General features: G+C 41.7%; 2 protein-coding genes across 3 annotated transcripts in view; one reads left to right on the forward strand and one right to left on the reverse strand.

The window, feature by feature from the left end:
- Nucleotides 1-3,465, reverse strand: part of ncln (nicalin) — a 51,548-nt gene extending 48,083 nt beyond the window's left edge. For both annotated transcript variants that reach the window (XM_063032212.1, XM_063032211.1), the window contains exon 1: nt 3,156-3,465. In XM_063032212.1, the coding sequence (XP_062888282.1) occupies nt 3,156-3,330 (175 nt within the window). In that variant the 5' untranslated portion in view covers nt 3,331-3,465. The remainder of the gene's footprint in view (nt 1-3,155) is intronic.
- Nucleotides 3,466-3,927: 462 nt separating this feature from the next.
- The window catches only part of haus8 (HAUS augmin like complex subunit 8), a 74,741-nt gene continuing 51,050 nt past the window's right edge, over nt 3,928-27,618 (forward strand). Inside the window, exons 1-5 of the mRNA XM_063032042.1 lie at nt 3,928-3,966; nt 11,622-11,809; nt 23,069-23,099; nt 23,969-24,153; nt 25,588-25,618. Of these exons, the coding sequence (XP_062888112.1) occupies nt 3,947-3,966; nt 11,622-11,809; nt 23,069-23,099; nt 23,969-24,153; nt 25,588-25,618 (455 nt within the window). The 5' untranslated portion in view covers nt 3,928-3,946. The remainder of the gene's footprint in view (nt 3,967-11,621; nt 11,810-23,068; nt 23,100-23,968; nt 24,154-25,587; nt 25,619-27,618) is intronic.

Consider the following 27,618-nt stretch of genomic DNA (forward strand, 5'->3'; position numbering starts at 1 on the left):
CTTGTTTATTTCGGCTTTTTTCTTAAACATGTGCTGGATATGTCCCAGCCACCACTGTACCACTGCATTCTTCATGGATCGGTATCGGTCGGCGACCTGGAGGTTGGGGACCACTGTGCCACCCCAACCTCCAACAACTCAGCCTAACACACCATCATCAGTGTGCTCAGCGCTGTCTTCCCGATTCCGGTAAGTGATACTACACTGTACATACATTATTTCTACTTTATATAGGCTGTGTATTTTTATGTGTTATTTGGTATGATTTGGCAGCTTCATAGCTTAAAGGTTACTGGAGAGAGTGTTTCTGCTGAGAGTGCTTGCACCGTGTTTCTGTCGAGAGCATTTGCGTGAGAGTTTTGCTACGGAGAACAGCGCGGCAATGATTGTAGTAAAGTATTTCTACTTTATATAGGCTGTGTATTTATCATATCATTCCTGCTTTTACTATATGTTACTGTTATTTTCGGTTTTATGTGTTATTTGGCATGATTTGGTAGGTTATTTTTTGGGTCTGCGAACACTCACAAATTTTCCCCATATAAATAAATGGTAATTGTTTCTTCACTTTACGACATTCCGGCTTACGAACCGTTTCGTAGGAACGCTCTACCTTCAGATGGCGGGGGAAACCTGTATTTGTATTAGAAGAAAAACCAACCCACTCAATGTGTCAATGCTCAGTCAAGCGTTTGAATGTGGTTACTTATTCTCTCCCTTCAACATAGTTTACATGGAAACCTGGAAAAAAAAAGTATTAAAACTGACAAAGTTTCACAACACTTGGCTAGCAGTCTAATAATCTAGACTGGCCTAGCCACTTAGGCTTGATTTCTTAGATTGTGGATTACCCATTAGATGTTTATTGTGGCCACCTGATATACTAGTACTCTACTATTTAGCCAAGGCATTAAGTTATGAAATACTTTGCGTTCCCCAATCTTTCTATTAACAAAATCCTGACAACTTGAGTTTCTTTAAATCTCTAATCTTTTACACATGAATCTCCTTATCTATTTAATAGTCTTCTCAAAGTAGCAAAATACTCATCTTCCCAACCCCAACCACCACTGATATAATTGTACAGACAGAATAGCTGAATTTACACTTAAATGACCCAAAGTTTCCTTAGACTAGAATAAATCACAATATTTGGTTTGATCGACCAATGTACACAGAAAATATCACCACTGCCATTTCTACTTGTTCCAGGTAGGAAAAGTGAAGTTTTACTATACTGTAAACCAACAACATGATTTTTAAAACCAACTTCTTTATATTTACTTACATGTCATAGGATTTGAAAGCATCAATTACTATAGCTGTTGGCACCATAAATAAATTTATTTTCAGCATGTCTGCCCTCTGCACTTGGTCAAAATGGACATTGACCATCCACTTATCACAGTGCCTATTTAGCACAAAGGAATAGAAAGAAACTTGCACCAAGACATTTTTAATGAAAAACTCAAATCTGTCATCTCATTTGCTTACTCTACTAGAAACAAATGTAGACCTGTATCAGATCCACAGTTACAACTAGTAGAATACTAGTAACAGATGACGAGGTAATATTTCACCTGAGTATTACACAAATCAGGACTCTGTCATAATATTTATTTGGGAAACCAAAAAAATTAATAACACTTAATTTATGTGTTATTTATTAGATTACAATATTGCAAGGCTGTACAAGATAAATTGCTGATGCACTGCAGTGATTGTTATGCAATCAGATGCAGCAGCCATCCTGTGCTAGAACTGCCCTATGAAAAAACAATGACATGTATTCCCATAGCTGTGGTGATACTGGTTCAGATTCTGTAACCTACCCCCTATTCTTTATCAAATAGTGCCAGTTTTTAAATATACAACCAGTCCAACTAAGAAATCAAAATTCAGTTTACATCTTGGCTTGGAGTTTTCATGGTCTGAACCTGAAATTCAAATACATTTCGCCAGTATTATATTCAAATTTCCTGCAAATCCCATGAGAAAAGATGGAATATGAAAGGAATATAAATGATTGCTGACCAAGCAAGTGCCAAATTCACTCCATAGTTCTTTGTGAACAAAAATTAAGTTTCAGCTCTTAACCATTATTCATGCACATTCAGGTACAGCACGTTTGAGAAATTGCAATCAGAAAAATGTCTCAATATTTAATATGACCTTCAACATTAATGTGACTAAAGGGTACTCACTGAAAGAGGAAATATGAATATCTGAGATGAAAATTTATTTTGAATGCTTATAACATTAAACAATAGAATAACTCACTTCAGAACAATTATTTCATAAAATTGCTTCATCTGATTATTTTCACATTGCTGATTGCTATGACAAACTGGTTGCCTATTTCCAACCTTACAAAATAACAGCTCCACTTCATAATAAGCAAATTGTCAGTAAAGTCCATTCACCATGTTAATGTCATATTGTAATTTTTCCCTGTCACACCACCTATATCTGACTGTATCTAAAACTTAAAATTTAATCTATGCTTCAGTTTTGCCCTAAACTATTCCAATACTAGCCTTTCAATTAACATCGTTTAAAGCGAGTTGATGCAAACTTTTGCGAGACATACCCTCACCCCAAATCCCATTCACCAATTTCTCATGCTGCTGACCAATACTGGCCCTGGTCTAGCAATGACTTGCAATTAATTGTTACCATGGGCTCAGATCCCTTTACTGCTTTACGTCCCTTGATCTCTATGACCAAGATCAGTCAACAAACTTAAAATTCTGTTATGCCTTCAGTTATGGTCTCTTATGCCGCTCCTACCCCTCCAATCTAAAACCCAACACATTCTCCACCGTCCAGCGAATACGGTAATTCTCTCTCTCGTGCCTATCCAATGCCTACTTCAGACTCCCGACGGATTCCATTCCACCACTCATGTAGGCAATGAGTTTGAGATTGCACCACTCCCTACGTGACAAGTTCTTCCTCACGCATCCCAAGACATCTCTACTCCTCCCACTCCTCCGCACCTACACAATGCACGCCTGGGAAGGGAAATAAGTAACCTTTCAGCCCGGTGATCAGAGGCTGCGTGAGGCGCTGAGCGTTTTCTGTGCGCGCCGCGGGGCTTGTGTTTTCGCTCTGAATTTTAAAACGGGGTGGAAGGAAGCGGGTGAGGTACTCACCGTAAGCCTGTCCCTGTAGATCGTACTGCTGCATTCTGTACACCGTAAACTCGTGGGCCGCCTCTATGGGCAGCGGTGAGACCAGGATCAACACGGCAGGGATGAAGACTATGAAAGTCAACGGGAATGAACCCTTGAACATGTTGTCAAACACTTCGCTTGCTTCCTCGAACATTCTCGGTCCCTTCTCTAACTAATCACTACTGTACCTAAGTATTTATATAATATTCCAAATACTATCATTTACAGAAACGTATCCCTCCGGTCCTAACCCACCCCTTCACACACACGTTGCCACACTACCTCAACGTCAGAGGACTTACAGGCGTGACACGGACAACCCACTCGTATGGGGGGCGGATCTGACATCAACCCCACCTCCTGCGGTTTGATAGGCTGGTCTGGATAAAATTAGCATAACAGGACCTCGGCATTCGTGCTTCCATTTGTCCGATGAAGTGCCAATCCCACACAACCCCGCCCAACCCTAAATAATCTTGTTTTATTTGTTTTGCGTTTATCGCAATAACAGCCCTGTTTTGACTGAGAAACAAATATAGCTTTTGAGGACAGAAATTTGCCCCAGCGGACTCGCATGCGTACAAAGAGTCGCTATTAGAAAGATTGACGTCTCGCCTGTCCAATAAAAATTGAAACGTCTGAGGGACGGCCTTGAATTGGCATGAACACCAGTCAATAGTAAGCAACAGCTCGGCGGAACCTGGCCCTCGCGGCGAACAGGAGGCGGGATTTCCGGCGTGAGGGGGAAGGCGGCAGTTTTGGAAGTAAAAATGGCGGAGCGGAATAATCTGTGAGTGGAATCATAGGTCGATGTCTGTCACCAGATACCTAATAATTCGAAGGGCCTTGCTGTAGAAATTAGGGGGTGCATTGTTTGGGAATGTATGTCCTAAAGTTGATGAGGAAGTTTCTTAGTCCGAAACGCGACTCTATTCTTGCTCTGTCCCTCAAGTATTTTGTATGTGCTACACAGGATTGCCAGCATTTACAGAATTTCTTGTGTTTGCCAGTGCCAGGATTGTATTATGGCATTAGACGAAATTCTAAACAGGAGCTTAGTGAATAAAGTTAGAAAGGGGATAGGATTTTTTGGCGAACTGAGTAGGGAGTAGATAACGGAAATGACCAGTCCTTTTTCGGAGTAGTAAGGCTTTGATTAGCATCGTACGGCTGAGATATGTACTTGGACTTCGGTGATTCGAAAGCTGTCATTGGTTTTGCTAATAATGGCCAAAACATTTGCAGTCTTACTGTTGAGCTAGCCGTGAAATGTAAGGAGCATATGGATAGAAAAAAAAAATAGCTTTAAGGGTATATAGTACAAAGTAGTCTGGGCAACAACCTGTCAGATGGAGTACAGTATCGGGTATTTCTAATGTGGTCTCTGCATTGGAGAGAGCCGACGTAGATTGGGGGACCGCTTGGTCGAGCACTTCTGTTCCATTCGCAAAAAATGGGATTTTCCGGCGGCCAACCATTTCAACCCTATCCCAATTCCCGTTCTGACATGCCAGTCTAAGGCCTCTTCTTCTGCCACAGGTTGGAGGAACACCTCATACTTCATCTTGGTAGCCTTCATTGCTTTCTTCAACTTTTGGTAATATTCCCCCTCTTTCCTCATCCTATGCCCACTCAGGTCTCTTGACTCTTCCTCACCTGCCTATCACCTAACCCTGGTGCCACTCCTCCTTCCCTTTCTCCAATGTCCACTCCCCTATCCGATCCCCCCCCCCCCCCCGTCTTCAGCCCTTTAACTTTTCCACCTATCACCTCCCAGCTTCTGACTTCACCCCCATCCCCCAGCCATCTGGCTTGACATCACTTTCTAACTTGTCCTCCTTCCCCTCCTCGCCCTTGATTCTGACATCGTCCCCCTTTCTTTCCAGCTCTGATGAAGGATTTCAGCCCAAAACATTGACTGTTTATTCATTCCCATAGATGCTGCCTCACTTGATTTCCTCCAGCACTTTGTGTTGCAGATGAAGTACAGTATTAAAAATTAGAAATACTGAGTATTTTAAATAGAAACAGAATGGAAAATTTAATTTTAGTGTGATATTAATTCAAATGTTTAAAGCTATCATGCAGATGCAGTAGTAAGTTAGGCAACTGATGTGTTAGAATCTTTTGGTACAAGAATAAAGCTATATCCTTGTATATGTTTTCAATGAGAGTATACCTGGAATGTTGTATAAAATTTTGGTGTCCTTGCCCAGAAAAGATATATTTACTTGTATGCAAAGATTCATCCATGAGGCTCTCCGTTGTTCGGGGTTGAAGATGGATATTGTGTGTAGCTGTCTTATGATGTGCAAGCCAGGGCAGTATGATATAGAGAGCAAGTTGTTGCCCGTGGAGAAGGCTCCCCTTCTCTATGCAGCTGATGTATCCAAAGGAACAGCAGTGTGGTAGCAGTGGCATTGCTGGAGTTGCCAGTCAACATTGAACTCAACTTGGGCTGCCTTAGGGACTCCAGCTCCAGATTTTTCCTCGGGGTTTACTTTCGAAGATTTTCCCCACGAGTGGGTATAGCCGCAAGTCAGTGGAGGTTTGAGAAGAGAGTTTCTCTTCTAGATGTGCTGCCAGCCGTGGCTAATCTTGAAGAAGGGTTTTGGTCTGAAATGTTGACTATCTGTTCATAGATTCAATAGATGCTGCCTGACCTGCTGAGTTCCTCCAGCAGTTTGTGTGTTGCTTTGGATTTCTAGCATCTGCAGACTTTCTCATGTTCATGGTTGATGAGCCCCATTTGCTTGAAGCAACTTGTTCTGAAGTGCCAGTAACCCACCTTTCCCCATTCTGCCAGGCTTAGTAGCTAAGCCACACATAAAGGCTAGGAGCTGGACCTGATTGTCAGAGGTCATTTGAGAGACACACCATTGGGAGCATTTAATAGGCAGTGGGAGCTTATCTCCACTACCTCCCCCGGCTATGACAACCTTAAGGAATCTTAACCACTCTTTCTTATAATGGAAGGTCTGTCATTTGAGTAGTTTAGGCCTCTATTCTTTGGCAGTTAGAAACATAAGCAGTAATCCAATTGGAAAAAAAGAAGGTTTGTTTTGACATTTTTGAGCCCTCCTCTGGCTGAGCAGTGTGAAGTTAAGAATCTGTGAATTAAAATTACAAGTCCAGCCTCTGCGTCAACGACAGCGGTGCCTCATTTCCTGATAAACCAAATGCTTTCTATGTGCGATTTGATACAATGAATGATGTGACATCAAAGAAAGCCCTGTCACCCCGTGGGAAACAAGTACCCTCTCTGGCCACAGCTGAGTTGAGGAGAACCCTAGCCAGGGTAAACTCATGCAAAGCTGCAAGGTTAGACAACATACCTGGTCAGGTGCTGACGGATTGTGTGGCCCAGCTAGTAGAGGTGTTAATGGACATCTGTCATATCTCTTTGAAACAGTCCACTGTCCCTGCTGTCCTCAAGACAGCCATCATCATTCCCGTGCTCAGAAAGCGACAGTAACTGGCCTCAACAATTACCACCCAATGGCACTGACTTCAACAATCATGAAGTGCTTTGAACGGCTTGTAATGGATTGCATAAAGTTCCACCTTCTGGCTGCACTGGACCTTTTATGGTTTGCCTACCACTCAAACTGATCCATTGATGATGCCATAGCCTCGGCCCTCCACCTTGTCGTATCCTACCTAGAAAACGATGCCTCATATGCCAGGATGTTGTTCACTGACTTTAGCTCACTGTTTAATGCGATCAGCCCTCAGATGTTGGTGGGTAAACTGGCCTTGTTGGGACTCAGCACCCCTCTCTGAAACTGGATCTTGGACTTCTTGACAGAAAGACCCCAGTTGGCAGCAACATCTCAGGCTCCAACAAACTGAGCATGGATGCCCCACCCCTGAGGCTGTGTGCTCACCCTGCTGCTGACTCACGACTGCAGATTCAACTGAAAGTGCATCTTTAGGTTCGCCGATGGTATAACAGTGCTTGGCCTCATTAGCGACCATGATGAATCGGCATATAGAGGATTGTCAAATGTGAGAATAATGACTTGAGTCTCAACGTGGACAAGGCGAAAGAGATGATTCACGAAGGCACAAACTGGCCACTCTGTTTCACATCAATGTCTCTGCCGTGGAGAGAATAAAGAGCACAGAGTTCCTTGGTGTGTACAGAACAGGCAATCTAATCTGGGCCCTCAACACCACCTCATTAGTCAAGAGGGCACAACAGCGCCTACACTTTCTAGGGAGATTAAGACATGCAAGGCTCCCTGCCCCGATTCTAACAAACATTATGCAGGAGCACCATTGAGAATGTCCTGTCTGGCTGCATCATTGTGCGATACAGAAGCTGCAAGGTATCCAAATACAGAGGATAGTAAAAACCATTGAGAGGACAACCAACGTCTCCATCCCACTATTTGTGACATTTACTCGGAGCATTATAGATGAAGAGACTGAAGCATTGTTGAGAATCCCTACCACCCATCCCACAATCTCTTTGACCCGCTACCATCAGGAAGGAGGTGCAGGAGCATCAGGACTAGGACTGCCGGACTGTGTAACAGCTTCTTCCCCCAGGCTGTGAGACTAATGAATATTCTGCCCCCACCGAGGTCTTGTCTCTAGGACAGTGAGCTGTTTAGCAGTGCTGCACACTAGATGCATTTTATTAACTTGTAATATTTTTATGTGCTGTGTGTGATATGATTTGTGGTCTGGAGGAACATTGTTTCATTTAGTTGTACATCTAGTCAGATGACAATGAACTTGAACTTGAAACTAAGTGTGTGCCATTTAGGACTATAATGAGCAAAATCTTTAGAATTCATCATTTTGGACTGCTTGGTCTTGGTTATTGATTGCATTCAAAGCTGACGTCAATAGATTTTTGGATTTTGAGGGAAATAAAGAAAAGGTATAGGTTAGGAGAATGGTGTAAAGGTAATAGAACTCATGATCATATTAAGGTAATAAATGGATGATTCCTCTTTCTGGCAAAAGTTTGCATTGAAATATTCAGGGCAAATCAAAAGTGCCCTTTGCCATACTGACAATTGTTCTAATCCATATTTCCTAACTAAGGCATTTATCTCTGTATTCATAATGTATAAAGTATCATGAGACAGGAAGATGAATTTTGTACTTTCGATATTTCAAGTCTCCAAAACTGAATTAATTTCAAACCTAATCAAGATTTCCCGTGTTTGTCTTGTTTGTCAAATTAATTTGAAGGCTTAATTAGTTAATTTATGTTGTTATAAATGTACAATATATTATGTAATTCATGTGTAACTATAATAATTACTGCAGAATAGAAGATGCAATTAATCTATGCCTATTTCCTCTGGACAAGAGTAATTCATTCTGCCCTGTTTTGCTGTCTTGTGTGAATTATTTTCCCTGGAGTTCATTCCAAATTCTGTTTTGAAAGAGAAATTATTTTCACTGGTTCAGTCAGTAATTCTAGGTGTTGAATTAAAGACAGGAGTGGTTTATATTAGTATATTCAGTCTCAAACCTTTCAGTGTATTTCATTGACCATCGTGCAGGAAATAAGTATGCCAATTGTCATAAGAATGGGGGGGCGGGGGAGATTAGATGACTAACTTGAGTGTTTCTGGGAAGAGGTGTGGATAGATTTCGAGGAAAATTTTAAAACATGCTAAAAAGGGTAGGATGAAATTTGGAAAGCAAGCATAGGTGATCCTTATCTCATTTAAAAAAATATTATTATCATTAAACTGCTACGTGTACTTAAATTTCATTGTAAAATTGAAGGATAAAATTTGGATCCATGGATGTTTCATTTTTAGTAGAACTAAATGAGCATATGTATATCGGACTTTTGAATTTGCCAGTATAATGGGAGCTAATTCATATCTAGGTCATGTCTGTAAGCCAGGGAAGGCCTGTATTGTTACAGAATGCAGTATTAATGGTAGAATTGATTCAAGAATGTTCATGGAGTATGTATGGATGTTTCTTGCTTGATAAATGTAAAAACTTGAAATTGAGTTCTGTGACATTGGAGGTAAATATCCAGTTATGCACTGATGCCTGGGCTACAGTATTTTTTTGTCAGTAGTCGAGTGTTGCATTGTGCTTCACAGTGCAATAATCAAACTTAACCATCAATGCTTCATGTATTAGAAGGTGACCTTAATTCTGCAGATGCTGGAAATCCAGAGCAAAACACATATAATACTGGAGGAACTCAGCAGGTCAGGCAGCCTCTATGGAAGTGATTAGACAGTTGACGTTTTGTGCCAAGCCCCTTCTACTGAAAAAAGGTCTTGGCCTGAAATGTTGACTGTTAAAGGTGATGACGAATGAGATTTAGTTCCAATTAAGGTATTGCCAGAGGAATTTTGAGTAAGCTCCACTTTACTATTTTAAGTAGGCATATTATCTACTAATGTGATCATGACAGATGTACAGTAAGTGTGATGGCAACTGTGAACATGAGGTTCAGCGGATGCCAGATATCTTGAGCAACACACTAAATACTGGAGATACTCTGCAAGTTGGGCAGCATTTATGCAGGGGTATAAACAGTTTACGTCAGGGGTCCCCAATCTTTTTTGCACCGCGGACCGGTTTAATATTGACAATATTCTTGCGGATCGGCCGACTGGGGGCCGGGGGGAGTGGGGGTGTTCAAGTAGGGTTAAACTGACCTCAACATGTCTTTTACAGTTAGGGTTGCCAACTTTCTCACTCCCAAATAAGGGACAAAAGTAGCAGTCAAATCCCGGGACACATGTTTACCCCAGGAAAGACTACCATGACAATGAAGCCTTGCATGGGCACCTGTGTGCACATGCCTGAGGTGCGCATGTGTGACGTGTGCATGCGAGTACGTGCCAATATTTTTTCCACAAATCGGTTTTGGCTTAATCTTTCCGACTATACTGTTACATACATTATTTCTACTTTATATAGGCTGTGTATTTATCATATTGTTTCTGCTTTTACTATATGTTAGTGTTATTTTCGGTTTAATGTATTATTTGGTATGATTTGGTAGGTTATTTTTTGGGTCTGGGGACGCTCACAAATTTTTCCCATATAAATTAATGGTAATTGCTTCTTCGCTTCATGCCATTTTGGCACGAAAGGTTTCATAGGAACTCTCTACTTTAGTGGGGGAAATACAGGACAAGGGCCGTCCCGTATAGGACAAACCAATTTAGCCCAATATACAGGATGTCCTGGCAAATATGGGACAGTTGGCAACCCTATGTTCAAGTTCAACAGTACGTGACACGGAATGGGGAAAGGTGCAGCTGACTCATCATTTCCTCGTGGCCCGGTAGTGTATGCTTTGCGGCCCGGTACCGGTCCACGACCCGGTGGTTGGGGACTGCTGGTTTACGTCACTGAACTTTGTTGCTAATATCTGTGGAAATGACAGTATTGCATCTTTTATCTAAACTGAGAGGTGATAGAACTCTGAGATGCAGAGGAACAGTAGAGGAAACTGTGTTCAAGTGCATGATTAGCAGAGGTTAGTATGCAGAGGCTGCAAGCAAACAGGAAAGCTGGCAGTGTTAGAAGGTGGAACTGAGCATATAATCTGATAAACCATGATTATTATCAGTGGTGGAGCATGCTTGTGGGTATGAGTGTCCTGCTCCTCGTTTGTATGTTCAATGCCCAGCATGCTTTGGGCATGTGAACTATTCAGTTGTGTACGTTACAGTGCTGCAGTTTGTAAATCTGTGGTGTAAACAGCAGTGCCTTTTTATAGTTTATATAGTTCGTGTTAGATTACTGGTGGCAACAAAGGTAATGAAGTAAGGTATTTGTCCTTTAACATCTCTTTGGTCAAATTCTTTTGTTTTTGCTATAGAATTTAAAATTTCTATCACTGGATATACTTAATAAATTGACACATGGCTTAAGCTTTGGAAATCTTTTTTTGGGAGTTTAGTATAGAAATTATTTTCTTTGCTGTAGGATTGTTAATTTTTTTTTAATGCCTGGTGACGTGTATCATGTGGCCAAATAAGGCACAACTGCTACAGAGCATGTCTAAAACCATGTTCAGTGTTCATTTGATCAACTGGAAAGCTTTTCAATAAACATGATATCATTAAAACTCAATATATTTTCATCATCTTTGGCTGGTAATCTCTCAAAACTGATGGTTGTTCACTGTAAATATGATTGCCCACTAATTGAATGTGAAATTTTAAATTTAAAGTCTTCTGTCACCATGTGGTGTCAACTGCTAATGAATGAGTTATTAGCTTGAGAGTAGCCTCTACCAGTCTTGCAGTATGCTATGTAATTGCAATCCTTCGCAGTACTCTGGGCAGATGTTGCACAGGTTATCTTCTGTACCTCCCCGCAAAAGTAAAACAAGTGTTTTAAGATTAGAGCAGTTGGGGTTCTTGTATAACTTTTATACTCTGCATGCAAAACTATGAAATCAAGTGTGTTTGAATTTTGTGACTTTATTTTAAGGAGAACGAACAGATCTGCAAACCTGACCGCAAGTAAACAGCTGAAGGCTGAGAATGAGCCGAAAACAGACCATAGATCTTCAAAACAATCTTCCCAAAAAATGACCATGCAGGCTGCTTCAAAGCAGTTGACCAACAAGCCTAGCACACCAAATCCAAGGCAGAAAAGCTCTTTGGGACAAGACAAGAGTAAGTAATGAAATACTCCTTCCAGGTTTTTTTTTCTCCTTTTGAGTCATTGATTTCTGCTTTGAAGCAAATGATTGAATTCCTGTAGTTTATTGTTGTGCAACCAAAGTAGGACATCTTGGAAGTCCGCCAGGAATGGCAATTATGTCAGTGACGCCTCTGACAGCGAAGCCAAACTGGGAAGCACAGATGTGCCTGCAGGTCGGGCTGGTTTTGGCCATTGAAGGGTCGGGTCATTTCTCTTGTGGTCCTGGCATTTTTGATTGAGGTCCTTCAGCCGCTGCTCTTCAAATGTGCAGGTGCCTTTGTAGACTGCCAGGCGCCAGGCACGGCGGTCTTTGGCCAAGGCCTCCCAATCAGACAAGGGGATTTTGCACGCCTTCAAGGATGCTTTCACGTAGACATTTGTTTTCTGGTGTCATGTGCCAGCTCGGAAAAAATACCATCTTTGGAAGCCGAGTGTCTTCCATCCAGACCACATGTCCAACCCATCGAAGATGAGCCTTCATGATTAGTGTCTCTGTGCCAGAGCTCTTGGCCTTTCATAGCATTTCTGTGGTGGGGACTCTGTCTTGCCATAAGATGCCCATGATCTTGCGAGGGCATTGCAGGTGGAACTGGTCAAGCATCTTGACGTGCCTGCGGTATGGGGTACATATTTCACAGCCATACAGCAGAGAAGTCAGGACGACTGCTCCGTAGACTGTCACCTTGGTCTTCCGACGGACGCTACTTTCTCCCCACATGTCCATAGCCTGCCAAAAGATGCCCGGGCTTTTGCAAGTCTGTTTGAGACCTCTCGATCGAGACTGCAGGAGTAGGTGAGGCAGCTTCCCAGGTGGGTGAAGGCATCAACATTGAGCTGTGTGCCTTCAATCTTATTCATATTCCACAGGGTTGGCATGGGGTGCGGACTGAAGTAGAACTTCTGTTTTCAGCAGGCTGATGGTTAAGCTGAATTTTCTTGCTGTCACAGCAAGGCAGTCAGTGAGCTCCTGCGGGTCCCCCTCACTGTACGCTGCAAGAGCACAGTCATCTACAAAGAGGAAGCCTCGTACTATTGCTTCCAGCACTTTGACTTTGGCCTTGAGGCGTCACAGATCAAAGAAGCGTCCATCAGTCCTGTAGTGAATTGTTATTCCCACATCAGTCTGTGAGAGCAGAGAACAGCATCGTGGCAAACAGCTGCTGAACAGAGTAGGTGCGAAGACACAGCCCTGCTTGGCACAGTTAGTTACTAGGAAGGGGTTAGAGGTGCAGCCGGTTTTGATGACCCTGGCCATTATGCTGTTGTGGAATGACCTGACCATACTGACCAGCTTTTGGGGGGGGGCAGCCTAACTTGGTAAGGATGCGCCACAGGCCTGTGCAACTGACGGTATCAGATGCTTTTGTCAGGTCCACAAAGAGGATGTAGAGATTCTGGTTCTGTTCCTGGCACTTCTCCAGGATCTGTCTGACAGCAAAGATCATGTCCACTGTCCCTCTGTTAGTTCTGAAACCACATTGACTCTCTGAGACAATGTCATCAAGGTGGTGAGGGGGTAATCCTGTTGAGTGTGATACAGGCCATGATCTTCCCGACTATGCTCAGGAGAGATGTGACTCGATGGTTGTCACAGGATGCCCTATCCCCCTTGTTCTTGTACAGTTGATGATGTTTGCATCCCTAAAGTCCAGTGGTACACAGGCTTTCTCCCAGAACTGCTGCATGAACTCTGTCAGCCTCTGAAGCAGGGTTTTGCCACCCTCCTTGGTGGGATCCCATCTGGGCCAGGGGCCTTGCCGGGCTGCAGCTGGTTGACTGCCTTCCTAGCTTCTACCAATGTGGGGGATCATCAAGGGCCTCCAACACTGGCACTGAGGCAAGTCTTCTATGACCTGGTTGTCTCTCTGGATGGCCTGTTCAGCAGCTGGTTGAAATGGTCTGCCCAGTGTTGTACAATGTCGCCTTTGTCAGTGAGGAGTGCTCCATTCAAGGAGCCGTCTGGTACCATGACGTTGGAGGAAGGTCCGTACACTGTCTTTAGACCATCAAAAAGCTTCTTTGTGTTGTTCTGGTCAGTGTAGTGCTGAAGCGCTGCCGCTTTGGCCTCCCGCCACTGATTTTTCACCTACCGCAGTTAAGCCTGGACCTTACAGCGGAGGTGCTTCAAGTGGTCACGTTTGGCGGTTGACTACTTGTCACTGAGCCAGCTTGCAAAGGCTTCCTGTTTCTGCCTGAGAAGGGTGACAATATCAGAGCTGTTCTCATCAAACCAATCCTGATGCTTCCTCTTAGGGTGCCCAAAAACAGCACTTGCAGCACTGTGCAAGGTGTCTCTGAAGACGGCCCATGCTGTTTCTGGGTCTGTTTTCTCAGGCAGTTGCTTATGTTGTTCCTCCAGTTTGCTGACCAGATCTTTTTTGATGCTGCTTAGTGTCAGCCTGCTGACGCCTGTGCACCCTGGCGATCTGAAATGACAGCTTGCTTCTCAGCAAGATATGGTCAGTCCAGTTGTCTGCGCCCCTCATCGCTCTGGTGATGATCACATCCCTGTTGTCCCGGGGCCTTGTGATCACGTAATCAATCAGGTGCCAGTTCTTGGTGTGCGGGTGCATCCAGGTTGCCTAGTGGGTGTCTGGAAGCTGAAAGAAAGTGTTGGTGATTGTCAGCCTAGTTTCTGCACAGAAGCTGAGTAGCAGCTGCCAATTTCAATTGTCCCTTCCAAGGCCAAGCTTGCCAGTGACTTCCGGCCAAGGCTGATGGTCAGTGCCTGCTCAGGCATTAAAGTCGCCAAGGAGCAGGATCTTGTCGTCTTTGCTGACAGAGCGTAGTAGCTGGCTGAGTTCCCAGTAGAACAGTTCCTTATTGTTCAGAGGTGTAGGTTATGGTAGGTGCATAGGCACTGATCAGAGTCAGATGAGTCTGGGCTTCCAGAGGCAGCCTCATTACCATGAGGTGATTGTAGATGCCTCTGGGGAGGGACTCCAGGCTCCTGACGATTGTGGTCCGGATGGCAAAGCCAACTCCGACTTCTCTAGCTTTGTCCTTGCCCGTGCCACTCCAGAAAAACATGTAGCCAACTCCTACTTCTGCGATTTCAGCGGTCTCGGCCAGGCGTGTCTCACTGAGTACCGCAATGTCGACGTTGCACTTCTGAAGCATGTTCTATAAGTTCAGTTCACCTCTGATCTGCTACAGTTCTTGTTGCCCGTGAGTGTCCTGGTGTTTCAGGCTCCACAACAGAATTTGTTCCGCTTTCTGCTGGTACATTCTTTTGTGGTTTTTGAGATAGTTTGACTGCATATAGATGTCCAGTCAGTTGCGGTATGCCTACAGGATAGGGTGAGGCAAGCTTTCTTTGGGTCACTTTTTCCAGGCCCTTTCCCATGAGGGGCGAGCAGTGCAGTCCCTGAAGAGGGCTGCTCCATTGCCAAGATGGCTGCCAAACACTGCCCTTGCCTTGTGAGAAGAGAGTGACCATCCTGCCTTGGCTGCCTGAGTGCAGGTCCTTGACTAGTGGCTCCCAGCACCATCTTGTGTCTGCCGCCATGCCACTTGCCCATCGCCCCAGGTCTTGAGTTGGTTGTGGAAATTGGCGTCACCAAATCCTGGGCAGGGGATGTATGAAGACCATGAGTTGCCCAAGTGTCACAGTCCCCCTCTCGGTCCATACGCTGATGTCAAAAGGGATGCCAGGCATAATATTTTGATGGTGGCTGAACTTCAGGAGCTGCCAGAATGATGTTGAATAAACATCAGACTGTCTTAGGGGCTCTGACTCCAGATTTCTTCCTCTGGTTTTACTCCTGAAGCCTTTCCCATGAACGGATATAGCCGCAAGGCAGCGGTAGTTTTAAATCAAGAGTTTTCTTCCAGGTGTGCTGCCTTCCCAGATTAACGAGCCCTATCTGCCCAAAGCAGCTTTTAAGGCGCCAGTGACCTGCCTTTGGCCCTTCTCCTGTCAGTGTAAACAGTTCTGCCACGTGATGGCCAGGAGTTAGACTTGGTTATCAGAGGTTAATTTGAGATGCACACCTTTGGGAGCACTTTATAGGTAGTGGGAGCTTATCCCCACTACCACCCTGGCTATGACAACTGTTTGGAACCCAGATTGGGTATTATTTATGTGTAAACTATAGAGCGAGTAATATCTGTTTTTTTTGTCAAGTACATTAGTCTTGGTTTAATTAAGGTTATTATAGCCAGGGATTAGCTCCCACTACCTAATTAAATACATTTAATGGCGTGCGCCTGAAAAGTAAATTGAGCTCAGGGCCTTCATGTGTGTCTTAGCTTTAAACCCAGCAGAACAGTTTCTACTGATAGAAGTGGTAAAGGTAGGTTACTGGTGCCTTAAAACAAGTCACTTTGGGGAGATGGGACTCATCAGCTGTGGTTGGCAGCTTATCTAGAAGGAAAACTATGATCTCAAACCTCAGCTGCCATGTAGCTATACCCACTTGTGGCGAAAGCTTTGGGTGTAAGCCCCGTGAGGGGGTGGAATCTGGAGCTGGAATTCTTAAGGCTGTCCTATGTTGAGTTCAACACTGGCAATTCCGGTGCTGCCAAACTGTATCGGTCTTTACCGTTTCTTTGGATTCATCAGCATCGTGGCGAGGGAGAGCCTGCTACATGGGCAACTCTTTGTTCTCTATATCATACTGCCTTGGCTTGCCTATCGCGTAGACAGCTGGGACACAACATACATGGTCGACCCTGACCAACAGAACACCTCAGCATTACAGTGAAAGTGCGAAATATCTTGAGACAATGTTTTCCTTTCTCAGAAAATAATATTTAGTGTTTTAATGCATCTCTGTATCTCTTGCATCTTAAGTTAAATTCTCTCCCATGAACGAGACTCACAAGGATGTTGCTTGGATAGGAGAACTCTCAAAAGTTCAAAGTATGTATACTATCCTGAGACTCATTTGCTTGCAGGCATTTACAGGATAATAAAAAATATGTATAGTTTTTCATAAATTCTAATATAACAGACTGACAAATATCCAATGTACAAAAAATTTAAAAAACTGAGAATACCTTGGTTGAATCAAGAGACTGGATAACTCAGCTTGTTTTCCCTGGAATGAAGGAGGCTGTGTAAGTATATAAGAATATGAGAGGTACAGATAAGGTAGATAGAATCTTTTCTTAAGGTAGTATCAGGAAAAAAAAGGATACATGCTTTGTGCTTGAAAATCTGGAATGTGCTGCCAGAGGAGGAGGTGCAATTAGATACATTACTATTAAAAATGCATTTAAACAAACACATGGGCAAGGCATAGAAGAATGCAGGCAAATGGTATTAGTGTAGATGGGCAGGGCTGCACAGTAGCGTAGTGGTTAACACAGCGCTATTACCGCTTGGGGCATTTTGGAGTTTTTTTTAATTAAATGCAATTATGAACAATAGCTAGGTCAGAAATGCTGATCAAGTCAACTAGTTCCCAAAGGGAACTCTGATAGGCCAATCAGAAGGTTCACTGCTGCTCAGTGAAAGAGCAACAGGCACAATAGTCGCTAGCCCCTGTACCCCAGAAACACACCTGAGCAGTGCGGCGGAGGTATGTGCTATGCATGACCTGATCTGAAAGCATCATGTTGACTCAGAACAGATGGTGTTCATGGTTGTACAGCTTAGTCAAAGATAGGGTGATCAGCACAGATGGTGAAATTATAGCTCCACTACCTCATGTTCAATTCTGATACACTGTAAGTATGTCTTCTCTGTGGAATGCTTGGGTTTCCCCGGGTGCTCAGGTTCCCTTCCACAGTCCAAAAGCCTGCTGGGTAGGCTAATTGGTTATTGTAAATTATCCTGTGATTAGGTTAGGGTTGATCAGGTTTCGGGGTTGCTGGGATGCTGTAGCTCAAAAGGCTGCAAGAGCCCACCTCGCACTATATTGCTAAAATAAAATATAAAAAATAAAAGGTCAGCATGAGCTTCGTTGGCTGAAGGGCTCATTTCTGTTGTGTATTACTCTACAGCTCTGTGTTAATTTCATAAAACCGAGCATGGTGCTTTAAGTGCTATAGTTGTGTAATATCACATTTGTCTATGTTTAGCTATGCACAGCTAGTCTAACTAATTTTTTTGTCTATAGGATACTGCTTTATGCTGTTGGTGCACTTGCTCATTAGTTTCCATCTACCTGTTTAGTGTTTTCTCTAATACCTGTTTGCCTCGTCTGCTCCTCTAATATCAGATATTTGTCATGTCTTAGCTGGGTATGTTAAATGGCTGCTGTCAGCCTGATGGGTGAGTGGATTTAATTCTCAGAATTTGTGCAATAAAGATTAGTGAGTGGTGTTTTAAAATTTTAAGCTTGGAATGTAATCTGTGTGGCTGCCTGGTCTGCTAACTTGATGCCAAAATTGAAAATTTAATCTTTAAGCAGCAGGCGGCATTGTGACTAATCATCGTTGCTTCAATCCTAAAAGATGTGCAGGGTAAATTGTGAGAATTTTCGTGGATTCGTTTATGAAAGATGCTTCATCTTGGTAGCAGCAATGTGGCTGACTACCATCCATTCAAGCTTTTCCTTTGCTCCAGTGCTATTTGAAAAGCATTTTGTTGGTTATATTTTGCCAGGGTAGTAATTGGATTTTAGTGGTCTTCTTGAGTTAGGAAAGATGGCTGATTTGCTTGATAGTTGTAGCTTGTCTTGTATGAGAAGATCAGCTACATTGACAAGTCACCAGTATACTCCCTGTATTGTAATTAGTTGACCACTAGATTCTTCAGTGAAGGATAGTTAGAAATTTGATGTCAAATTAAAGTCACACATCATAGATGCAGCCATTTGGCCAACTGAGTCCTCACTGACCATTAAGAACCTTCCTATGCTAATCTCATTTTAATTTTTTCACGTGCCAATCAGCTCCCCTCAGATCTTAATACTTGTCAATGCATTGAGTAACTTGTAATGACCAATCAAACTACCACTCAGCATGTCACTGAATGTGGGATGAAATTGGAGAACTTGCAGGATATCCATGTGGTCACAGGAAGCAAATGTGAACTGCACATGGACAGCACCAGAGTCTGGGTCGCTGGAGCGGCGAGGCATCAGCTCTACTTACTGTGCCGTTTCTAAAGTTGTGAGCTGAGAGTTACTATAGTATATTTTTAAATGTATTCTTACTTTCTTCTGTGTTGGCACTGGCGATGTTTTAAGTAATCTGTCCAATGGATGTAGTTCATTTGTTCCTGACAATTGAACTGCAACTGCGACTGATAATGACATACAAGGGGTGATTGATAAGGTAGAAGGAGCCAATTTTAGAAAACCTAGCACATTTATTTTTCAACATAGTCCCTTCCTGCATTTACACACTTAGTCCAGCAGTCGTGGAGCATACTAATCCCTTCTTTGTAGAAGTCGGCGTCTTGGACCTCCAGAAAGTGGTCCACAGCAGGGGTGATTGATAAGTTCGTGGCCTAAGGTAGCAGGAGGTGAGTTATACAGCTCTCGTTACATGCACGTGCAGTTCAACTCTTTGAGTGATTATGCAGAAAGTTTGAAGTTAATAACTCATCTCCTTCTACCTTAGGCCACGAACTTATCAATCACCCCTGCTGTGGACCACTTTCTGGAGGTCCAAGACGCCGACTTCTACAAAGAAGGGATCCGTATGCTCCACGACCACTGGACTAAGTGTGTAATTGTAGGAGGTGACTATGTCGAAAAATAAATGTGCTAGGATTTCTAAAATTGACTCCTGTTACCCCTCGTATTATTGGAAATCTGCAACAGAACTCTAATTTATAATTACAACAAGCTGTCGATACCAGATCATTCAGCTGGTAACTCAGCACTGAAGAAGAAAGTTGTGACTTCATGGAAATGTTGTTTGTAATGTAAGCAGTTTTTTGTTCTCCCTGTGACACTGTGGGTTTCCTCTTGGTGCTCTGGTCCCCTCCCACATTCCAAAGATATACAGGTTAATCGGTCACGTGGATGTAATTAGGCAGCATGAGCTCATTGGACCGAGGGACCTGTTACAGTGCTGAGTTTTTAAAAAAAAAACATAAAATAAAAACTAATTCTCTCTGTATGTTACACTCCAGCTGACTTGAGGCTAGAGAACATCAGTTGGGGAGATAAGCATGACTGTTCACTTTACAAATTATGTAGTTTGAAAATATATTTATCTTGCATTTACAGACATCCCACCTCTCCTGGAAGTTCCGGGAGTCTCCCGCATATTAATAGTGGCTCCCTGATGCCCGCAAATTATATACAATATCACGGAAATCAATTTTTTTGAGAGCGAGCGAGAGAAAGCAAGAGAGAGCGCGACAGAGAGCGCACGAGCGACAGCGCGCCATGGCAGAGTGTTCCAAAAAAAAATAAAACGTACGTCACCCCAGACTACACTAAAGTGTACCCCTGCCTAATAGGGGTCAACATAATGACAGTGTTGCTCGCTGCACTGTTTGCAACAGTGACTTTTCTATTGCCCATGGTGGGTTAAGACTGTAAAAGACATGTTGAGGTGAGTTTAACAGGTGTCATTCGTTCATTAGCATAGCTAACGTTATTTAAACTAGCTGGCTAGCTGCTAAGGAGCTACTCTATTGCAGGCATCCCACCTCTCCCGGAAGTCTCCCGCAAATTGATGGTGCTACCTCCCTGAAATGAGTTTTTGCGGAGTGGGATGTCTGCATTTAAAACAACTAAAAGATGTTAACTGTATCGTGGGTCTTTGGAAAATAACATTTTATTTTAGGCTGATGTTTACTTTCTGTCAATGGAATAATTGAGCAAGTGAGATTTTTACATCAAAAAGATACTCTGGGCTATTAATCCTGTCAGGTATCCATTTGATCATTTGTAGAGCCGCAAATTTGAACTGTCCAGCAAACCAATCCCAGTCTGCTGCTGCTTGACTTGCGACTGCAATCAGTGGAAGTGTCCCTATGTTTAGCGATATTGCAGACTGTTATGGAAATTGGTAGGGGAATTATCTGAAACTTGGTATGAAGTAACCATTGGATATGATTACTTGTCCGGCTGCATTGTTTAAACTCCCTAAGGCTTTTCATGACCTTTTTAAATGTCTCTTAGGATTTAAGTGATAGACTTCATAATTTGGAAAAAATGCAACTGTGTAAAACTCTGCTGTGTTATTCAGTGGTGATTTAAACTAAAATGGCTTTTGTTTTTCTTTAATCAAACCTGATCTCTGCAGTAACTTGTACAATAATACTTTGAACCGGTTCATTTTCTTGTATCAAGACAGGTAATGTTGGGAATTCTTAACAAGTGGGTGGGGTCCTAGATTTCGTTTTTTTTAAGGTTTTAAAGGAAGATCTGTCTGATAACTTTTTCATTTGCAAACATGTCCTTTTGGTACTTGAGTCTTGTTTAGAGATTACTGGTTATAGAGCTAAGTGAGCCTGTAGGCGATACATATTTTAATAAAGGCAAGGCTGGATTTATGTTGATTGAGTCCCTGGTCTTTAGAACTTTTTGATTTTTAAAAAAATGTAGCATATTGTGCCTCTTTACATTCTTGAGGATATAGATAGTGAGCTAGAAAGGAGCACCTGAGCATGTGGTCAATATAATTCCCCTGGCATGTTGAGTAACAAAACAGATGTTTGCAGGATATAAAACTTTAGTTTTAGTTACTGCTAGCAATCCCTTGAAATCTTTTAAACAAAATATCTGCATTTTATAGATCACACTCCCTCTCTTGAGGTTGCTTTTTTAACCTGTTTCTTTCAAGTAAGTAATTGTGATAAAGCAAAATCAAAAGTCACTGCTTGGGTCGATGCAGGTGGGCAGTTGGCATCTGAAAGAAAGTGGGTTAGTTTTGAACTGATTGTGTGGGGATATGAAACAGTAAGTGAGCATCTCTGCATTTATTTGACCAGTATCGGCTTGCAGTTAACTCATTTTATCATGGTTGTCATCAAAGATCAAAGTAAATTTATAATCAAAGTACATATGTTACTATAATAAAACCCTGAGATTCATTTTCTTGTAAGCATACTCAATAAATCCATAACAGATTAACAACCATAACTGCTTCAATGAAAGCCTGCACAAACTTGGGCGTTCAACCAATGTGCAAAAGACCACAAACTGCCAATACAAAGGAAGTAATAATAAATGTTGAGAACATGAGATGAAGAATCCTTGAAAGGGAGTCCATTGATTGTGGGAACAGTTCACTGACGGTGCAAGTGAAGTTGAGGGAAGTTATCCTGTTTGGTTCAAGAGCCTGATGGCTGAGGGGTAATAACTGTTCTTGAGCTTGGTGGTGTGAGTCCTGAGGCGCCTATATCTTCCTGATCGCAGCAGCAAGAAGCAAGCATGACCTGGGTGGTGGGGGCTGTTTTCCTGAGTGGTGGGGGCAGCATGATTAATGCTGCTTTCTTGTGACAGCGTTCTGTATAGATGTGCTCAATGGTGGGGAGGGCTTTGCCTGTGATGGACTGGGCTGTATCCACTACTTTTTGGAGGATTTTCTATTCAAGGGCATTGATGTTTCCAAACCAAGCTGTGATACAGCCAGTCAATGTACTCTCTACCACACATCTTTCGAAGTTTGTAACAGTCTTGGATGTCATGCCAAATCTTTGCAAGCTCCTAAGGAAGTAGCAATGCTGCTGTGCTGCTTTTTTTTTTTGAGATTGCACTTGCGTGCTGTGCTCAGGACAGATCCTCTGAAATGATAACACTGAAGAATTTAAAGTTGCTGATCCTCTCCACCTCTGTTGCCACGATGAGGACTGGCTCATGGACCTCTGATTTCTTCCTCCTCCTGAAGTCAATTATCAGCTCCTTGGTCTTGCTGACGTTGAGTGAAAGGTTGTTGTCATAGTGGCACCGCTCAGTCAGATTTTCAATGCTGATTCATCACTACCTTTGATTCTGCCTGTGATGGTGGTGTCATTAGCAAACTTGAATATGACATTTGCCTCACAGTCATAAGTGTAAAGCATCAGGAAGCTTGAGGCTCGTTCACTGATGTCAACTTTTTTGTTTGCTATTCTAACTCATTTAGTCTGTATTTTATGAAATGATGTTTGATAACTTAGTTTAAATGATTAAATTGTAAACTGGCATTAACTGGTTGCTTATTCAACAGTGACCAACAATGGCAATTTTCTAGTAATGCAGAAAAAGCTCTAATTCTGTATTGTTGAAATGTCTAGTTTTGTGTCCTTCTCAAATTTGTTTTTATCAAACTGTTTCTGTTCATAGTTGGCCAAAAATGCATGTGCCAGTGTAATTGTGGTTATCTTTGATTTGCAGCTTTAAAGGATGAATTAAGTGGGTCTGGCAGGTGAGTATACAGTTGTTTTCTTTGAATGGATATATGCACGAGCTTGCAAAAAATGTGTGTTTCTATTAAAAAGATAATGGTGGCATAATGTAAAGCTATCATTGCTGAGGAATAAAAGAAAAATCACTGCAGTTTATTTTATTAACTCTTCCATGTATTGTCTTGTAAAATATTTGACAGGTTGAGGTAATTTTTCAGTATTTGGATTTCAGACCACTGTGAATATATCATATTTGACAATGACCATATGTGCAATTATGTTCTCTTGTTCAAATAAGGACTTTGGTTATTCTGGAGCAAGCATTTAAGCTCTACATTGATGGTAGTTAGTGTGAGTATTGTGGTAGATTGAAATGTGCAGGTTTTCCATGGAAATTTTCTGTAACATGGGCCCCATTTTTTTAAATAGAACTTCCTGTAAGCCAAACAGTGTCTTCCAATGTGTTGCAAAGAGATACCCCATTTAACTACTTGAGAATTAATTGTAATCTGTTTGTAGTAGAAACATTTCTATAGTAGAGCACTTTATTTCAAAGACATTAAAACCAAACATAGTGAGGGGAAAAATCATCTAAGATTTTTCTTTTATGATATTATTTAAAATCTCTAGATTGAACTTGCTAGATCTTGCATCTCAGCATTAGGTGAGTGTACTCTAGGGCTCTTGAGGGTCACTAATATTGTGCAACAGAATTGCAAGAATAGTGCCAACTGGAGGATAGTGTGGGAGGAAAACGATACTTGTTGCTTCAGTTATGACCGATTTCTATTTTGCAACCTATTAAGCGTGCTGAATATTTGCAATATTTGGTAGAAGTAAGTTTTTTGGTACGCTCTTGCTGAGATCCATCTTTTTGATTCCCTCCTAGAAAGATTAGAAGTTCAGTAAGTGTGCCAGATTTAAGTGAATCAAAGAACTTGCCCACTGCACAAAGATCATCCTCGACAGCAATGAGGCCGACTACGATACCAACTCCAACAAGGCTAAGCTTGAGTCAGTGCAGTTCTACACAAAAAAAGCATGGCACTTCTCAAAACAAAACAATCAAAAAATGTAAGTGTTGTAGTTCTGCTCTAATCTAATCTTTTCTCATAGAGCTTCTGTGGATTGTGCTGTGAATGCTGAGTTTGTGTACAATTCCCCTCCTTAGTTGCAAGTTTAAGCTTTACCAGGAGACATAAATGTCTTTTGGAATGCTAATGAAATAGCATATTTGTTTGTGTCTTATTATTGCTGTACATAACAGGACTGCTATAGTTTCCTGCGATAAAGCAATATTTTAAGTACTTTAGCTTTGAGATTTGCTATGGACGGCATCAAAGAAGTGTAAGTTCATTGGTTTGATCTTTTAATCCTCATATCTCTCTCAAGATAGGGAAGTTTTGATTTTTCATTTTGTCTTTTCATCACTGGTCTATGTTGTCTTTATTTCTTCAGAAAAGATGCTGATACATGAGCAAAACTTGAACTAGTACAATGGCAAGGAGTCAAGATGCTGATCTTTATTTGTTCCTCTTGCAGCAAAATAAATTTAAATATAGCAGTAAAATGTAATGAATTAAAAAAATAGTTCTTGCATCTCATGAATCTCGTTATAACTATCAGGCAATCCTAGAATCATCATTGCTTTTGAGTCTCATTTCTCCTGATGCCCAGTTTTCCATTTTTCTCTTGGTTTATTGTATTGTTTCCTCTTTACACTGATGATAAAGATTTGAGTAATGTTCCTGCTGTTGCAACTGCTGGATAAGTAATGAGAAACTTCGAATATACTCAGAATTCCTAAAATGTTTTGCTGGTGCTTGGTAGCCTTGTATTCATGCAATATTGATTTATAGAACTAACTAGCATTGTAGCAATTGCCTTCAAAACCAATCATGGGAAGTTATGAAATAGAATTCAATACATTTATTGGTAAGTGCCAAAAAAATCTTGAACAGTAAATTCTTTTTTTTTCAAAAAGAAAATTCTCTGGTTCAAGGAAACTACCGATATTTTAATACTGCATCAAAATGCTTAACTAATAAACAACATTATTTTTTAATATTTGTTAATAATGTGCTTAATCATCTCCAAAGATTCTGGTGATAACACTAAGTCTGATAATGTTTATTGTATTATGAACAAATATTTAAAAAATGTGGGCCAGGAGATTCAGGATCTTTAAAGTCAAAGGAAGTATAGTTCTTCAGCCATTATGTAATTATGCTTGGCAAAGTCATTTGCCCTCTTCAGCATTTCAGAGTAGTTCCTTTCTAATACAGAAATTACTGTCTGAATTTTATTGAATGTTTGTCAGAATTTTATAATTTACTTAGAGGACAGCAGATTAAACTCCATATAATTGAAGTACTCAAATGTTTATATAAGTGTGACAATTTTATTGGAGTGGTCTGCATGTCATATTTCAGATATACTGATGCAATCTTTGTAGTTAGAATCTATTACTATGTTTTACAGTAATTTTTGGATTATTTTGTTTTGCAGCAACTAAAGAAGAAAATGAAGGGTCAGACTTGTAAGTGTTAAAAATGCTTATCTGGATTCTTTGCTGCTGTTGAAGTGGGATGTTAAGAATGCTCCTTGACTGCTTAATGAGTGTTTTACTTTACGAAACGATTGCATCAATATTTGATATTAAGGGTGTGTACCCCTCTCAGCGGGGCTTGCATACCAACTTGGCTCGTTGGCTAACTCCTAACAGCCACAGGACTTAGCGGTGAGAAGGCTGCCTTTCATAAGCAATATACGTCTAGGGTTGGTGTGTTTTGGGGTTCAACCAAAAAGGAATGATGTGAACCTCTATTGAATGAATGCTGTGTAAATACTGCTGATACAGTTATCGCTAGGCCAGAAATGACAGATCGTACACCAGCATAAAATTATAAAGTGTATTTGCCAATTTTACATTTACAGGAAAAAAGGACCTATTACAGTTAAACCAGTCCACTGTGCACATAAACATCAGAGCTTATTTCTGGAGTAGTTGGGGTGTATCTCTTTACTCGTGCACTGGACCCACGGTCTATGTGAAAGCATCTGCCATAGTCTTAATTTCCCTTGAAGACTATCTTGAACAAACTGGCTCTCTCAGGAGTATTGGCCCTTCCTCCCTAGAGCCATTCATTTGCACAAAGCTCTCCTTGCACTGGGGGCTTGACAGCTTTTTGCAGCATTTTCTCTTGTGCCCCACTCCATAACTCCTGCCAAAAGGACTCCAAACCAGACTGCTGTCCTTCAGAAACCTCTTTCTGCTCAGCTCTCTAGAAACTTCACTACATCCCAAATTCCTGATTGGTTGACACAACATTCTGAAGTTGGACAACATTGCTCCTTGTCTTTAGCTGAAGCCAAAACACTCTTATTAACAGGGCACACTGCTTTTACAGAAAACTGCCAAAATAAAATGCCTCACAGCACAGCAGTGGAAATCTTAACCAAGGTGTTACAGGTGTATTCAGTTGCAATAAGAATTTGGACTATGTAGGGTAGTAGGATGATAAAAAGTTGTCTGGAAGTACACTGATCAATGCATATCAAGTCAGCAGCTGATATTTTCAGTTATCAGATATAATAGATTTTTATTTTATAGCAGTTACATTTCTGTGGAGCTAGGCAGCATACTTGCTGAAAAAGGACAAGAGGCAAATGGATCCCATGATGTGATCCTAAGTGATAACACATCATGTAATATTGTTTGAGGATCGCGAACAGGAATTGTCAGACTAAATGTCCTCTTAATAAATATGGGGAAGGTCCAAGGGCATTCAGAGGCAGATCTAGGCAGCCTCCAAATGTCTAGTTGAATTAGCCTTGGAGAAAAGACTACATTGAGGTTAATGATGTTGAAAATTACTTTAACCTGATTGGCTCAGTGCTGATAGGAGGATAACTGCATTGGATGAAGATGCCATCACTCGACATAATGTATTTTAGAATGTTGTGAATCAAAATGTGTGGTACATACTTTGTAAGATGAATGGGCATATCTCCTTCTTGCAGGTGCAACAGCAGAGAAAATAAGTGTGTTTGTGCTTGGCTTAAGGATGGATTGTGTGAGTGATTAGTATCTCAGACTTAGCCAAAAAAAAAACTGTCTACTTGACAGCAGAGATTCCTGCTTTTCTGACCTTGACACTCTATTTATAAGCATCACAAGGCACTGGAAAAATGCACCTAATGCTGTTTCTGTAAAACACTCCAATTTATTTATTTTTTCGTTTGTCCTCTCCCAGACCAACAGTCTCCAACTGGAGGCTCCAGTTGCACATGGTTGGCTTTGTTTTGGTAGCTTGTATTTCTCTAACACCTGATTCCTGAAACAGGCAGTTTGTTTGGAGCTCTGTCATGGGAAGATATTACCAGATGGACAGGAAAGGATTCAAATGTGTTCCTAAAGCCTCAAAGACATCCCACATCCCCATATACTCGTGTGAAGCTATCTTCAGGATGGTATTGAGAACCTTGCATCCACGCATTTGGAACATAGCAAGGGCCGTGCCTAAGTGGCAGAAACCA

This window comes from Mobula hypostoma, chromosome 24 (genome assembly GCF_963921235.1).
Source record: "Mobula hypostoma chromosome 24, sMobHyp1.1, whole genome shotgun sequence".
In the NCBI taxonomy this organism is placed as follows: domain Eukaryota; kingdom Metazoa; phylum Chordata; class Chondrichthyes; order Myliobatiformes; family Myliobatidae; genus Mobula; species Mobula hypostoma.